The sequence below is a fragment of the Bos javanicus genome, chromosome 20 (assembly GCF_032452875.1).
Source record: "Bos javanicus breed banteng chromosome 20, ARS-OSU_banteng_1.0, whole genome shotgun sequence".
NCBI lineage: Eukaryota > Metazoa > Chordata > Mammalia > Artiodactyla > Bovidae > Bos > Bos javanicus.
Genome location: NC_083887.1, coordinates 67592612 through 67609797, shown reverse-complemented (window position 1 = coordinate 67609797; position 17186 = coordinate 67592612). Strand labels below are relative to the sequence as shown.

The 17186-nt window shown below is 44.2% G+C and overlaps 1 protein-coding gene across 1 annotated transcript in view; it reads left to right on the top strand.

Moving 5' to 3' along the window:
• Nucleotides 1-17186, top strand: part of ADAMTS16 (ADAM metallopeptidase with thrombospondin type 1 motif 16) — a 194087-nt gene that overhangs the window by 80014 nt on the left and 96887 nt on the right. Inside the window, exons 8-9 of the mRNA XM_061393157.1 lie at nt 5905-6042; nt 10955-11108. Of these exons, the coding sequence (XP_061249141.1) occupies nt 5905-6042; nt 10955-11108 (292 nt within the window). The remainder of the gene's footprint in view (nt 1-5904; nt 6043-10954; nt 11109-17186) is intronic.

Sequence of the window (17186 nt, the reverse complement as noted above, 5' to 3'; positions counted from 1 at the left end):
AAGATTCAGTTCATGTCCAGCCCGTTTTTTCTGCCAGGTTCAGTTCTTTTTTAATCTCAAGGCATCTTGTGGTTTCCACTGGGGAATCTGACCTAGAAACGGGAATTGCCAAGAACCATGGCTTGGATCTGTGTTGGGAAGGGGAGGAGAGAGACTGGAACTGGGAACGAGCACATGTCTGCTCCTTTCGAGTGTGCGGTTGAGCCAGGTCTGGTGGAGGGTGGGCTTCCTGGTTGTACTGAGTCACTTGTCACACACAGCATGTGCGGTTTGCTCAATGGAGGTGTTGAAGAATCGGCACAGAGGCAGGAGGGCTCAACTACACATTTTGGAAAATGTGTCATCTGGGCATGAATCCATTTGAAAAATTCTCATTTGCCAAAGGAAGTCATGCCATTCGATGGGCAGGGCCCTGGAACTCAGATCCCAGATACCCTGTGGTTCTCTGGCAGCCTGACCATGACTGTGGTGCATAGCCTGGTCTCCTCTTCCATAGGTTTCTGTATATAAAACCCCTAGAGTCTGTGAGACCTCAGCAGGTGCAATTTGAGTTGTGTTACTTGAGCTGAGCATTGCTTGTATATGAAGTTGGCTTAAATACATAATTTTCATGGTCATCGCAGACCATCAAGATGATATTAAACATCCTGCGCTCAAGAGTATGCATGAGCCATCATCCTGCCCCCCTCTTTTTTCCACTATTTACCAATCCATATGGGGGCTTCCTAGTTGGTAAAGAACTCGCCTGCCAACACAGGAAATGTAGGTTTGATCTTTGATTGGGAAGATCCCTGGGAGAAGGGCATGGCAACCCACTCCAGTATTCTTGCCTGGAGAATCCCATGGACAGAGGAGCCTGGTGGGTTACAGTCCATGAGGTCACAGAGAGTCAGACATGACTGCACACACACATGCATGCTCTGATCCATTCACCAGGTGCAATTTGCCTTGTGCCAGCAGACCATTGTGTAGGATTCTACAAACTGACTAGTGGTCCATGCCCTCCAAAAGCCTAAAGCCAGGTAAGATAGACATGGCATGTGAGAGGCCAAGCAGTGAGGGCTGCAGCATGGCAAGATGTGCAAGGAAGATCAGGGAAGTCTTTCGGAAAGAAACAGAATTGGTGTGCGGATACCATTCTGCTTAGCCATCCTTGCTGCTGCTGCTGCTGTTAAGTTGCTTCAGTCGTGTCCGACTCTGTGCGATCCCATAGACAGCAGCCCACTAGGCTCCTCTGTCCCTGGGATTCTCCAGGCAAGAACACTGGAGTGGGTTGCCATTTCCTTCTCCAATGCATGAAAGTGAAAAGTGAAACTGAAGTCGCTCAGTCGTGCCCGAGTCTTAGGGACCCCATGGACTGGAGCCCACCAGGCTCCTCTGTACATGGGATTTTCCAGGCAAGAGTACTGGAGTGGGGTCCATTGCCATCCTTAGCTGTTGATATTAGATGCCCTTCCAAGCACTGGCTGGTGATGTGTGCACCTCACTGATTTATGGCTGTTCTCTGCCATCAGCCTGAGCCCCTAGCTGGATTGGGTAGGCACTGGGTGATTTTAAGGGTTTAAAGAATATCAAAGCAATAGTTGCTTAAAGATCATCTGATGTGGTGATTGTCAGACTGTCCCCCAGAACCCCCAGCAGGTTGGAGCATCATTTCTTACCAATTTTATTTATTGTCGTTCCTCTTAAGATTTTTGTTTCTGTGACCAAAAGTATTCGAAACCCATTGACCTTCGGCTGAACTGCCTCCTCATTACCGCCCTTACACACAGGCATGCACACACACACACACACACACACACACACACACACACCAAAGTTATGTATGCAAGTGATAGCTGGCATCTAGGTGTCTTGAGATTTGATCAAGACCACATGTGAATCAGGGAAAGAGATATTTTGAATTTTCCCTTTTTTACATGCATGATGCCAGATATGCTGAACAGTTTAAGAGGCAAGTTTTATTATCCCATTTTATAGGTAAGAAAACTGAGACTCAGGAACTTGAAAACTTTGCTCCACATCAAACCACTTGTGAATGACAGGGCCAAGACCCTGACTGGAGGTTCCCCCACCACCGCAACTCATGTTCTCCCAGGTTATCTGACCTGCCCTGGCTTCAAGAGTCCCACCTGACTGCTGTCCCCATGTCGGCTTCCTGTCTGTCAGGGAGGATGGGTCTGCTTCTTGAAAAGCCTGCATCCGAGTCTGGACAAGTCCTACCTGTGGCACCATCATCACAGCCAGTGTGTGGTTTACCTTCCAGATGACTCTGACCTATCGTTACTTCTGAAGGGTCTTCCCTTTGTCTTAACCACTGCTGTCTGATCAGCCTGAAATATTGATGCAACCTCTAAAAATGCTTGGCTGTTCATCCTGGGTATATCATTGCATGCATGCCAAAGTCATTTTAGTCATGTCCAACTCTTTGCGACCCAACGGACCATAGCACACCAGGCTTCAGTCCATGGGATTCTCCCGGCAAGAATACTGGAGTGAGTTGCCACACCTTCCTCCAGAGGATCTTCCTGACCCAGGAATCAAACCCGGGTCTCTTAAGTCTGCATTGGCAGGTTCTTTACCACTAGGCCACCTGAGAAGCCTGGGTATATCCCTAGTAACAAGGAAATACTGGCTGATGTCATTGAATAACTCAAGAAAATTCTGTAAAAGACATTAAAAGCATGTGACACTGAATATAATTCTCAAGTCCAGTTTGATGTGAAATGATGTTTACATTTGGGTATTTGAGTTGCTGTTAAAGCTGGAAGGTCGTTTCTTATTCATTCAGCAAACGTCATTGGAGCTCCTGTTATGAGCTAGAAAGTCCACCAGTGCTGGGTCTCTGAGCACAGTTAAGAAGACCTTCTGTTCTCTAGAAACTTAAAAGCTAGTACACAAGAAAGCGGGAATATGTATTGTTTTAAAATATAGAATAGTAACCACTTGGAATAAAGTACTGTGAGTCATGGAAGCTAAAAAAAAAAATGTCTGGCATGTGCAACTTGAATAGTAATTTCATTTCTTAGCTGCCAAATACCAACCTTATCTTCAAAATGTGCCCTAGTCATTCTTCCGTGACTTTATTAATGTTACTATCAACTATGATTATTGTGTGCACTTTCATGCCACTAGGCTGATCCCCCACACTCCTTCAGTGCAGTTTAGGGTTTGTATTGCTTCCAAGAACAACTTGAAACATAGTAGTGCTGAAGTTTGGTTGGGTATCAGAATCATTTTGTGAGGATTCACCCAAACACCAGAACCTAACCCCCAACTTGGGCTTTCCTGATGGCTCAAATGGTAAAGAATAAACCTATGACAAACCTAGACAGCATATTTAAAAAGCAGAGACATCACTTTGCTGACAAAGGTCCATATAGTCAAAGCTATGGTTTTTCCAGTAGTTATGGATGGATGTGAGAGTTGGACCATAAAGAAGGCTGAGCGCTGAAGAATTGATGCTTTCAAATTGTGCTGGAAAAGACTCTTGAGAGTCCCTTAGACTGCAAAGAGATCAAACCAGTCAATCCTCAAGGAAGTCAACCCTGAATATTCATTGGAAGGACTGATGCTGAAGCTGAAGTTCTAATACTTTGGCCACCTGATGCAAAGAGGCAACTCACTGGAAAAGACCCTGATGCTGAGAAAGATTGAGGGCAGGAGGAAAAGAGGGCAACAGAGGATGAGATGGTTGGATGGCATTATCGACTCAATGCACAAGAGTTTGAGCAAACTCCAGGAGATGGTGATGGACAGGGAAGCCAGGCTAACTGCAGTCCATGAGGTCACAGAGAGTCAGACAGGACTGAGCAACTCAGCAACAACCCCCAACATTACTAAATCAAAACTCTACCAGGTAGGCTTTGGGGAGCCAGTGTGTGGTACATTTCTCAGATATTCTGATGCTCAGACAAGTCTGAGAATCATTGAAAATGACTTTGATGAAGATGTTTAATCCCCGGATGTGGGATACTGTGGTTTTGAATTCCTTAGAAATGAAGGCAGAATTGGTAGCAGATTCATCTAGGGCACTTGCTGGACCCTAATGTGTTTTCTTCATATTCGAGTCAAGGGCCATCCAGGGGAAGGTACTTTGCTATTTCATCTTCATCACTTTCTCCCCGAGGCAGCCTCCCATGGATGACGCCTGAATCCTCTATTTCTGGGGCACATCCCCTCTGCCGTACGGTTACCTCGCCTTGACTGAGTGCTTTTAATGGGATTTCAGGTGGAGGCCGGAGTGACTGCATCTGCATCCCCTTGGTCCTGAGCGGGAATCGTGCAAAAGTTGGACAGTGTTTGTGCAGCAGGTTTCTTGGACCCACCCTTCAACCACGCTCAGATTACACTATTGCACGGGTCCTGCCCGAGCTCTGACATCAAGAGTATTGGGTTCCAGTCCCAGCTCTGAGACCCTGGACTAGGCTGTCTCCGGCCTCCCATCTTGCTATCGTTACAAATATAATGTCTACCTTGTAGACCTGTAGTGAGAAAATAATACTTAATGTGCTTAATGTCCATGGGATTTTCCAGGCAAGAGTACTGGAGTGGGTTGCCATTGCCTTCTCCATACCTGAAAAGTAGTGCTTACAAATGGGAGTTGTTCTTCTTCCTGATATTATTAAACAGCTCTAAGGAAAACAGTTGAGTCTTCAGCCTCTGCCACAAGTGCAGATTCCCCGGCCCCCTGGGAGCTACCTCCCATGTGTCCCTGTCTCCCAGCCCTGTGCCCCTCCCTCCATTCATCATGGGGTTCTCGGCAGAGGAAAGCCCACATGGATGCAGGAACCATCCACCCCTCTTTGCTTCCTCCTTCTCTTCCCTTCCTCTTCCTTCTGTATCCCGCTCATTCAGAACTGCTTTCTGGGACTCCGTACAGTGACCGGGTGGCCTCTGTGCTGAGTCGCTCAGTTACGTCCAACTCTTTGAGACCCCATGGACTGTAGCCCGCCACACTCCTCTGTCCATGGGGATTCTCCAGGCAATAATACTAGACTGGGTTGCTACGCCCTCCTCCAGGGCATCTTCCCGACCCAGGAATCGAACTGGGGTCTCCTGTACTGCAGGCAGATTCCTTACCAGCTGAGCTGCCAGGGAAACCTGAGTGGGTGGGTACCAGGCACTAAAGGCCAAAAATGGCTTGACTCTCCAAGAATGTGTCCGCCGCCATGGGAAGTCTTCCAGGTCATGGAGCTCCCAAGTCCCCCAGGCTTCCTTCCCGGTGCAGCAAGTTGTGCTCTTCTGAGGTGGGTGAAGATGGCAGCCTGAGGCAATCCTACAGGACTAGCTTTAGGAAGTTAAGCAGCAGCTGATTTAATGGGCATGTGTAGCAGCTGTCAGTGGGATTCTTATAAGCTCGAGACTGCAGTTTTCTCAAGGGACAGTAAGGATGCACTGTTGGCATTTTGGGTTTTGACCATCTGCAAAACACCTACCGGCAATGCAGGGGGCCTGGGTTCAATCCCTGGGTTGGAAAGATCCCCCGGAGAAGGGGATGGCAACCCACTCCAGTACTCTTGCCCGGGAAATCCCATGGACAGAGGAGCCTGGCAGATTACTGTCCATGGAGTCTGAAAGAGTCGGACATGACTGAGTGACCGAGCACACACGCACACATCCCCCACACTGGAAATGCTTTTTTATAACTGAATTGTCTGCCCTTCACAGATACCTGGCCGTGGGCTCTGTTTTGATGGTGGGCACTTTCAGTAGCTGCACAAATGGTAGTTTCTCCCGGAAGGGTCCGTGACCACGTGGATATTTTCCCTGGTTTGGTTTCCCCTTGCCAGCCTGCCTAGCACACAGGAGGAGTGGTCTTCACATGGCTGACCTGTGTTGGTTTGAGCGAGTGCGATCGCTGACCCTGTTCTTTGCTCTGACAGACCCGTTTCTCTCCCACAGCTTCGGCATGGTCCATGACGGAGAGGGGAACGTGTGCAAGAAGTCGGAAGGCAACATAATGTCCCCCACGTTGGCAGGACGCAACGGGGTCTTCTCCTGGTCCCCCTGCAGCCGCCAGTACCTGCACAAGTTTTTAAGGTACGAGCCCCGCAGCTGGCTGTGTGTCTCTCGCTGCCTTTGACGTTCACGGCTGGGTCCGCCAAGTCCCGTTGGAGCGGTCCCCAGACTCATGTGTACCAGCCGCTCCCCTCCTGCTGTGCAGCCAGGTTCCTAAGGGGCCTCTGAACACGAGTGATCTGTGGCCCAGGGTTTGGGGACCCCTGTTGTAAAGGAGATGCAAAGAGCATGCTTCCTTATTTTCAAAATACTCGCATGCTGGCAAGAAACAGGAGGGAAGTGGCTACTTAGGTCTCTTTAAGCACATTCACATGTCTGAGCGTCATCAAGGAGAGTGTGAGTGTTAGCACTCGTACTTCAATTGTATGTTCTTGGGGAAAAAACTTAACACATGAAACCACCTTACCTTAAGAGTTTGTAGCAGATTATCACAAGAAAAAAATTAGGCAGTGGGGTTCAGGATGGGGAACACATGTGCACCCGTGGCGGACTCATGTCAGTGTATGACAAAACCAAACCAATACAATATTGTAAAGTAATTAGCCTCCAAAAATAAATCAAAAAGAAAAAAGTAAAAAAAAAAATTAGTAGACTTGAAAGTCAGAGAGAGAAAACAAATGAAAGAAGACCAGGGGGAAACACACAAATAGACCCTAGGACTTCCCAGGTGGCCCTAGTGGTGAAGAGCCTGCCTGCCAGTGGAGGAGACGCAAGAGACGCAGGCTCAGCCCTGGGTGGGGAAGACCCCCTGGAGGAGAGCATGGCCGCCCACTCTGGTACTCTTGCCTGGAGAATCCCAGGGACAGAGGAGTCTGGTGGGCTGCAGTCCATGGGGTGCTAAAAGAGTTGTACAAGACTAAGTGACTAGACAACAACAATAACAAATCTGTATCCTGTAATATAAACCTGTACTCCAGGGATACACACTTGATCGCTTCTTAAAACTTCTGTTACCAAAAGGGCAGCATTCACACTCTTCTTCAACTGGCAGGGCACAATGGGTCCTGTCAACATTTGCTTTTCTCTGCACAGTGTTCTCTTGGGGTCAAGTTGGGGATTGTTAGCATTGTTTTTCGCTGCTTCATGCAGCTGCTCAAATTTTTAGGGGTGTGTGTTTGTGTGTGTGTGTGTGTGAAGGATTCTGCTTTCTCTAACAAAGAAGTGTATTGACAAGGAAAATTTTAAATGTTTTTATATCTCAAATCCTTTGTATAAATTTTATATTCTTAAAAATTTACTTCTTTTTCATCTTACTGGTCTTGATGAAGACATATAAACATCATAAATTTTTTGAAATGTGCTCTGAAAACCTGAAAAGTGCAGGCATCAGGGATACAAAGTGTGGGCTTGCATGAAGATCAGCTTCATGAGAGAGTTTGGGTTTTAAACTGCCAAGAAATATGGAACTCACGGAAAGAGAGCAGTCCTAGTCTGAGACAATAATTCTCTCCATGCCACTAATCAGGGGTGTAATCGCCAAATCAAAATGTGGCCCTGGGAATGACCGATGAGAGTCTGGAGCCCAGAGCCATTTTGTTCCGTTGATTTTTGTGCCGATTATTAAAACTCTTCTCTAGCCATGCAGTAATAAACAGTTGTTTTCAGGGAGTTTACTAATTTCTTTGGACCACATAATAATAAAAATTTGGACCACACATAAAAAAAAAATAATAATAAGATGTTTTTCATGCTCAGAAATGTGTTTTCTTGAAAGATCAAGTTTTCCAAGAAAGCCTCTCATTGTCCGATTCACTCTTCGGATTCTTAGCACTTGAGATGTCTGGCTGTGAACTGAATGTGCCCAGTGTTTCAACCCTGATTTTTCGTTGGCTTAATGACCCTGAATCCATCTTCTTTTACATGTTTTCTGGTTCCCTAACTTTTAAGTAATCAGAACACTGTTATATTCTCCACCAGTTAGTCAGCAATTTGGATGTGATCCCAACAATGAGTAAGGATAAGTGACCAACTTTTCGAAGATGAATCTGCTTTCCTTTATTAGCAGTTTAGCATTAGGTATACAGAAAAATTATATATAATAAGGAAACTCAATTGGCCTGAAGTTGTCAGCACGACTTTTCTCTATACTTAGTAGAAAAGTGTTTACAGTAAATTCCTCAGACTCATCAGTAAAGACGTATGTCACTTCCTGCAGACAGACTTCATCACATTTACTCATGTCTGTATCTGGGAGGCCTAGGACTTAGGGAAATTTTAGCTCATTATTTTAAATTTAATGGCAACATGGGTTCATCTTCAATTTGCTGCTTGAAAGTTTGAATCATGAACTGCTGATCAGAAAATATCACCTCCCCTCTCATCACAGAACTGAACTGAACTGAAACATTTGTTCAGATGTATCCAACTCTTTGCGACCCCAAAGACTGTAGCTCTCCAGGCTCCTCTGTCCATGGGATTCTCCAGGCAAGAATACTGGAGTGGGGTGCCATTCCCTTCTCCAGGGGACCTTCCCAACCCAGGGATCAAACCCAGGTCTCCCACATTGCAGGCAGATTCTTTACTGTCTGAGCCACGAGGGAAGCCCTCTCATCACATAATCCACATCCATACATGAGAAAGGTCATTGCAGGAAAGCAGGAGTTTAAAGGGGCACGGATGCCCTGGCGTGCCCCAGACCACCCTGGGGAACAGAAAATTTGATTTGGCCTGAAAGAATCTGTTTGGGGGCATAAGAGAAATAAGACATTTCCGTTTACATCTTGCCCTGCTGTTTAATATTGATCTTAAGAAAAACAAGCCCTCGAGTCATGGCTAAGTGTAGTTTTTGTGAGACGGAAGGACGAGCAGTTTCCTGTAGATCAGCCAGGGAATCAGCTTATGCTCCAACTTGGACTTCCCCACGTAAGCCTGGGAGACCTTGACCGTGGCAAGTAGGTAGCCTTTCCTGAGGGCCCGTGTCCTCTCTTGGAAGAAGAGGTGGTAAAGGTAAAAAAAGAAAAAAAAAAATCTCTGGAAGTCTTTAACCTGTTATGGTTCATGAGTCATGGCGGGGAAAAGGACTTTGAAATTTTCTTATAGAACCTCTGGCTTGGCCTAATATTCTTCATTAATGTTATTTTTTGCTGTGCTTGACCACATATATAATATATATGTACCAAATTATAAGCTCAATAACATTTTACAGCCTGGGGACAACAGTCCATAGGGTCACAGAGTTGCACATGACTGAAGCAACTTAGCACACATGCACACACACTTTGGTGTAACTTCTACCGAGGTCATGACCTGGAGCACATCACAATGGCCAAGTCTTGGAAACAGCCTGAGTGTCCTTCAGTGGGTGAAAGAGTAAAGAGGACTTGATGCATGTGATGTACATGTGATGTTCACATGTGTATACGCACTGGTGTGTGTGTGCGTGCGTGTGTTTAGTCGCAAGTGACTCTTTGCGACCTCATGGACTTTAGCCTGCCAGGCTCCTCTGTCCATGGGATTCTGCAGGCAAAAGTGCTGGGCTGGGTCATCATTTCCTTCTCCAGGGGATCTTCCCAACCCAGGGATCGAACACAAGTCTCCTGTGTCTCCAGCACTGGCAGGTGGATTCCTTACCAATGGCGCCAGCTGGGAAGCTCGTATGTGCACTGTGTCTATATCCACACGTGCACACGGTGTGATATCATTCAGCCACGAGAAGGAAGGAAGTTCAATCACGTGTGACAACATAGATGAATTTTGAGGGCATTGTGAAATGAGTGAAATGAGTCAGAGAAAGACAGATGTTGTATGATTTCATGAATGTGTGGGATGTTGAAAAGAAAAACAGAAACAGAGAACAGATTGTTACTTTGGGGTGAGTAGGGTGAGGTAAAGATTCCCCTCAAGGTGAACAACCCCACAAAGAAAAGTTGGGAGATGCCTAAGGTGACCTACTGCTGTGGAATTTGTTGTGATTACAGAAGTGTTTTATTTTTGTTTGTTTGCTGTTCACTTTTGCTTATGGAAATTTATAAGCAGAATTTAGTTGCTATTTGCAAACACTTGTTTCTCCTCCTTCCTCCCAATGCAAAATTATCCTGAAGCACGTCTCTGTAGGGAACAGAATGCCCTGTTTGTGGAGGAAGAAATCACCAATTGGTGGTTAACTATCTGCTAGTGAACTGAAGGAGAGAATGAACTTCTTCTAGGCCTGGGAATCTAGTCAGAAATCAGCCTTTGTATAGAGCATTTCTGATGGAAATCACTGCACATGTTCCATGCGGAAGCTGGAAGCTATTGTGCAGGAAAGGAAGGAAGAAAAAAATCACAGCCTTTGACACAGGTTGATCATGTTTCTGCTATTAACAATGCTCATTTCATCTTTTTATTGTTCCTGGAAAGGAGTGTACTTTAGACAGTGTCTGTTATAGGAGCTTCTTGCATCGAACATCTGGTTGTACCATTTCTTCCCACTTTCCCCACGCTAAGTGAGAGATCCCAGGAAGAGCAAATGGCCTCCCCAGAAAACGTGACATAGATTCAGAACAATTTTAGAAACTGTGGCCCCTATATTGAAATACGATTAAGATAAATGTTTTATTTCGACCTCAGGAAAAAAAAAAATCTCCTCTTCTTTGCACAAGACATGTTGTAGATTTTCATGCTGCTAGGTCACTTCAGTCGTGTCCGACTCTGCGACCCCATAGACGGCAGCCCACCAGGCTTCCCTGTCCCTGGGATTCTCCAGGCAAGAACACTGGAGTGGGTTGCCATTTCCTTCTCCAACGCATGAAAGTAAAAAGTGAAAGTAAAGTCGCTCAGTCGTGTCCGACTCTTAGCGACCCCATGGACTGCAGCCTACCAGGCTCCCCTGTCCATGGATTTTCCAGGCAAGAGTACTAGAGTGGGGTGCCACTGATGAGGGGAAACAAAAGGCCTGATTGCGTGTACACCTTTGGGAACTCCTGGCCTCACCAGCAGCTCTTCTGTGTTCTAGCACCGCCCAGGCTACCTGCCTTGCCGACCGGCCAAAGCCCGTGAAGGAGTACAAGTATCCAGAGAAGCTGCCCGGAGAGTTATACGACGCGAACACACAGTGCAAGTGGCAATTTGGAGAGGAAGCCAAGCTCTGCATGCTGGGTTTCAAAAAGGCAAGCGATTGTCGGCAAGTGTTCAGCGCGAAATGCTTCATAAAACCGTTTTATTCGGTGAAGCTGATGTTGATGTGTGCTGCGTTTATTGGGTACCTACCAAATGTCAAATCCTGTGTGTTAGGGCTGGCCCTGTATAACAGGAAACACATGTTTTACTGGCAAAGAAGATGGCCGTGGATGCTGCGGTAGGTATCAGCTTTCTCTCGAGTACTGACTTGGCCTCTTGGGTCAGCTCCTTCTGATTTATCATGTGCGAGTTCAGTGAGAACTCTTGGTTGGTGGAAGGTGGCAAATTAATACACTGTATTCTTTTCAAATGGTGTTTAAGGAACAGTGCGCACTGCCTCTGCTCCCCTACCTTCCTCAGACAGAGACAGAATTTACCGTAAGGCAGTAGCCTGTCTGGGACTTCTGATTATTAAATTCCTCAAATGAAGTATTTCTAGAGAAGCCTTTCATAGTAGTCTCCTGACCCCAGGGACACCAGCAGAGCGGTTTTCTCACATAGATTCCCCATGTAACACAGAGACACGTGGTCTTGCTAGACAAGGGAACATGAAGATTTCATAACTCGCTCTACTAAACTGCTATCAAAGCCACCCATAAATGGAATGAAAGTAGTGATTTTGGGGGCTTCCCTGGTGGCTCAGTCCATAAAGAATCCACCTGCCAATGCAGGAGACCTGGGGTCGATCCCTGGGTCAGGAAGATTCCCTGGAGAAGGAAATAGCAACCCACTCCATTATTTTTGCCTGGGAAATCCCACGGATAGAGGAGCTTGACAGGCTACAGTCCATGGGGTCACACGAGTTTTCTTTTATCCTAGTTTATAATAAAATCAAAAGTAAAGTGGACAAAAATATATAGTCCTCCAGAAATCTCCAACATTTCAGAACACGTTGGGAATATGCCCAATTTAAATCCAACATGATCATCTTCTTTCTTCTAAACTCAAGTAGGTCTCCCCGTAGAGTCAGTTACAGCTGTCTGCCAGAACTGGATGTTTATCTCCTCAGCTGGGTAATCTCAGCTTGGAACCAGAATAGTAAATCAGCTAGCATCAACACAGTATTCCCAGTGTTGCTTTTTCCGTTGGAGGAATATGTAAGATCCCTGAGAATTTTTTGTGTTACTCTTCTGTTTGCTAAGGAAAAGGAGCCCACATCTAACATTTTCTTTCAAAGGTGGAGTGTTCTACAGCATACTCCTGGTTTCCACACTGTTTTGCTGAGACTGTAGGCTATCATCCGTGGTAAACTAATAGTGTTTGGAAAATACAGGGAGTAAGTTAAACGCAGCATGTCTTTCTATTGTCGTTACTGTTTAGTCACTAGGTCATGTCCGATCCTTTTGTGACACCATGGACTGTAGCCCGCCAGGCTCCTCTGTCCATGGGATTCTCCAGGCAAGACACTGGAGTGGGTTGCCATTTCCTTTTCCAGACATCTTTCTATTAATGAGGAAATATTTACACTCAGGGAAATGCATTTGTTTTAGGTTGACAATTAAATTTTTACCTGGTAAACTTTTATCAAACTGAGGTCCCCTCTTGGTCCTTGCTTGGTAAGAGATTCTGTTAGTTTGTTTGCCAATATTATTTACAGCTTCTGTAGCCTCTACAATATTTGTTACTTGTTATGTAATGATTTCAGAGATGAGTGTTAAAATCTTTAACAAAGGTTATATATTTTTCTGTTTTTCCCATTGGTTCTTGCTTCCCATTAGTTTTTGCTTTGTGTATTTTGAAGCTAGGTTTTTAGGTGTATACAAGTTTTGGATTTATGTCTTCCTGATCCTTTCATTAATATACAATAACTTTATTTTACTTTTGATAATGTCACTTTTCTTGAATTCTACTTTATCTTATGCTAATACAGCCACATCAGCTTATTTAAGAATACTCTTTGCATATTTTCCCCATTCTTTAACTGCCCGTTTCTTTGTGTTTTTATGTAACATGTGTCTGTTGTAGCATCCTTTAGTTTGATATTGCTTTTGTATCCAGTTGAACAGTTTCTAGCCTTTCACTGGAATGTTTAATCCATTATGTTTAATGTAATTATTGACATGGGAATTCCCTGGTGGCTGAGATGGTAAAGAATCCACCTGCAATGCAGGAAACCCTGAGTTTGATCTCTGGGTTGGGAAGATCCCCTGGAAGAGTGCATGGCAACCCACTCCAGTGTTCTTGTCTGAAAAATCCCCATGGACAGAGGAGTCTGGCAGGTTATAATCCACAGGGTCACAATGAGTCGAACACGACTGAGGGACTAAGCACAACAATTATTGACATAGCAGATTTAAATCTCCCATTTTGCTATGTGTTTCCTGTTCTCATTCCTTTTTTGTTTCTGTTTTATTTTGGGGTCACAAAGAGTCAGACATGACTGAGGGTTGTGGGGTCACAAAGAGTCAGACGCGACTGAGCGACGAAGCACAACAGTTACTGACACAGTGGATTTAAATCTCCCATTTTGCTATTTGTTTCCTGTTCTCATTCCTTTTTTGTTTCTGTTTTCTTTTGGATTAAATGTCTTTTCAAAAATCCTATTTTTTGAACCAATTTGCTTTTTAGCTATCTTTTTCTTGCACTTTTAGTGGTTGCTCTAAAGCTGCATCTTTAACTTGCAACCTACATAGAACTAGCATCATGTCACTTTATGCAAAACGCAGGATCCTTACAACAAACGGGTCCATGTAGCCTTCTTTCACTCTTTGTGCTACTGTCATGACGTACTTGATTTCTCTTGCAAGCTGTGAGCCACATGGCACACTGTTACAATTTGTGTTTTAAAATAATGGGTTATTTCTAAATAAAATAGGGTCATCTTTTATGTTAACCCACACATTTGCCATTTACTGTTCATCAGTTTCAAACTGTGTCATTTCCTTACGGCCTGAAGAGCCTCCTTTAGCATTTTCTGTAGCACAAATCTGTGGCCATAAAGTATCCCAGGTTTTCTTTATCTGAAAAATGTCATTAATTTACCCTCAGTTTTGAAGAACACTTTTTTTCTGAATATAAAATTCTAAACAGTCCATTCTTTGTTCCTTTTTTTCCCTTTAGACCCTTTAAAGACATAGTTCCATTTTCATCTGACTCAGCTGTTTCTAATAAAAGTTTGTCATCATTTGTCTCTTTCTTCTAACATTCCTAGTCATTTATTTAGACAATTCGTCAAACTATGCATTTGGTTTATTTTAAGTTTCATACTAGAATCACCATTTGGTTCTTTTTTATAGTCTGTATGTCTCTAGAGAATATCCTACTTGTTCACTTATGCCCGTTTTTTGAATATATCACTTGCGTTACAATTATATATCATGATATATTATTTTATGTTATGTATATTAATATTATGTTGTTATAGTAGGTGAATTCTTTCGATCCCCTGAGCCTTTGTTTTATTATTCCTTTTTTTTTTTTTTTTTTTTTTAGTCACTCAGTCATACTTGACTCTTTGTGACCCCATAGACTGTAGCCCTCCAGGCTCCTCTGTCCATGGGATTATCCAGGCAAGAATACTGGAGTAGGTAGCAATTTCCTTCTCCAGGGGATCTTCCAGACCCAGGAATTGAACCTGAGTCTCCCATATTGCGGGCAGGTCCTTTACCGTCTGAGCCACCATTATTCTTCCTTCAGTTCAGTTCAGTTCAGTCGCTCAGTCGTGTCCGATTCTTTGCGACCCCATGAATCGCAGCACACCAGGCCTCCCTGTCCATCACCAACTCCCGGAGTTCACTCAGACTTACATCCATCGAGTCAGTGATGCCATCCAGCCATCTCATCCTCTGTCGTCCCCTTCTCCTCCTGCCCCCAATCCCTCCCAGCATCAGAGTCTTTTCCAATGAGTCAACTCTTCGCATGAGGTGGCCAAAGTACTGGAGTTTCAGCTTTAGCATCATTCCTTCCAAAGAAATCCCAGGGCTGATCTCCTTCAGAATGGACTGGTTGGATCTCCTTGCAGTCCAAGGGACTCTCAAGAGTCTTCTCCAACACCACAGTTCAAAAGCATCAATTCTTCAGCGCTCAGCCTTCTTCACAGTCCAACTCTCACATCCATAGGTGACCACAGGAAAAACCATAGCCTTGACTAGATGGACCTTTTTTGGCAAAGTAATGTCTCTGCTTTTCATTATGCTATCTAAGTTGGTCATAACTTTCCTTCCAAGGAGTAAGCATCTTTTACTTTCATGGCTGCAGTCACCATCTGCAGTGATTTTGGAGCCCAAAAAAATAAAGTCTGACACTGTTTCCACTGTTTCCCCGTCTATTTCCCATGAAGTGATGGGACCGGATGCCATGATCTTCGTTTTCTGAATGTTGAGCTTTAAGCCAACTTTTTCACGCTCAACTTTCACTTTCATCAAGAGGCTTTTTAGTTCCTCTTCACTTTCTGCCGTAAGGTTTTCCTTAGCTCTAAGGCACAGCCTGTACTCTACCTATTAGACAGCTTATGGTTCTTACTCATGAGACGTGGACTTCGGGCTTTCCACTGGATGCCCAGATGCTCACTTTGTGTGGGCCAGAACACTGCTTTTTCCCAGCATTGTGTATGCACAATCTTCCAACCCTTATCAGCTATCAGCTCAAAGATGCTGCGCTCTGCCAGACCACTTGGAGTCTCATCCTGTGTATCAGCCATTCACCCCTTAGATAAGGACCTGAAGGGAATCTTCAGGGCTCCCTATTCAATTTAGCTTTTTCCTTTCTGATCATCGTCCCACAAATTCTGGCTACTTCTGCAGCCCCAACTTGGATCTCTGCACTCTCAGTTCGGTGAGACCGCTGTTGTCTGCGTAGGATCCACATTTCTGTACCATGGTCAGCAAAATGTACCCAGGGGGGGAGTTGGGCAGAGGTGGCACTCACCTGATGAATTTCTCTTCTCTTGAGAACTATGTACTGTGTTGCTTGTTGCAAGAGTCTGAAACAATTAGCCAGTTTTATAATTTTTAAATGTAGAAAAGTAAGCCTAGTACCAGTTACTTCACCATAAACAATAGAGAAGATACCTTTTGAAAAAAAATCCATCAAAGTCAGTATTGTAACATAATTCCCTATGATGTGAAATTGTTTTTTAATACAAATAAAATTGACATAGTTTTCTTTTTAGAAGTTAAATTCTACTCATGTGGCCAAACCTTCTAATATAAAGAATCTCAACTTTAGATATAGAGTGACAATTAGATTCTGTATATTCTATATGAATTGAAGCATCTCAGGAAATTCTCAATTACAAAATTTAATTTGTCAAATGACCTCCTGCTGAAATCTTCTAAGAATGAGTCTATTTGATTAAGTTGAAATGTAAAGATCTTGAACTTTTCTGATGGGAGAATATAAAATAATAAATAACAGAAAAACTACCCAGTGCCTAAACCAACCCTTGGCACTTAAGACCCACTCAGTACAAATTTGCTGGGAAGGGTTACAGATGGATGGATGATATTTTAGACAGGGTTAAACAGGGCTTCAGAGGATGAGATGGCTTGATGGCATCACTGATGCCATGAACTTGGGCAAACTTCGGGAGATGTTGAGGGACAGAGAGGCCTGGCATGCTGCAGTCCATGGGGTCACAAAGAGTCAGACACGACTGGGCAACTGAACAACAACAATAGTTGCTTCATAGTGTTGTGTACTTTTGTGTACAGCAAAGTGAATCAGCTATATGTTTACATGTATCCTCTTTTTTTAATTTCCCTCCCATTTAAGCCAACACAGAGCATTGAGTAGAGTTCTCTGTGCTATACAGTAGGTTCTCATTAGTTACCTATTTTATGAAAGTGAAAGTATACTCACTCAGTATCAGTAATGTATATGTGTCAGTCCCAATCTCCCAGTTCATCCAGCTCCCCTTCCTCCTTCGGTGCCCATTCATTTGTTCTTTCTATCTCTGCTTTGCTAATAGGATCATCTATACCATTTTTAGTTATTTTGAACACTTTGTCTTTGTTAAGTTCCTATTCTGCTTCATCAACATCGCTTGGTGTCCTGAACTGACAATCTGAGGTGCAGCATGTGAGAATTGGAAATTTTATCACCTTAGTGTCCTGGGTACTGTTGGTAAA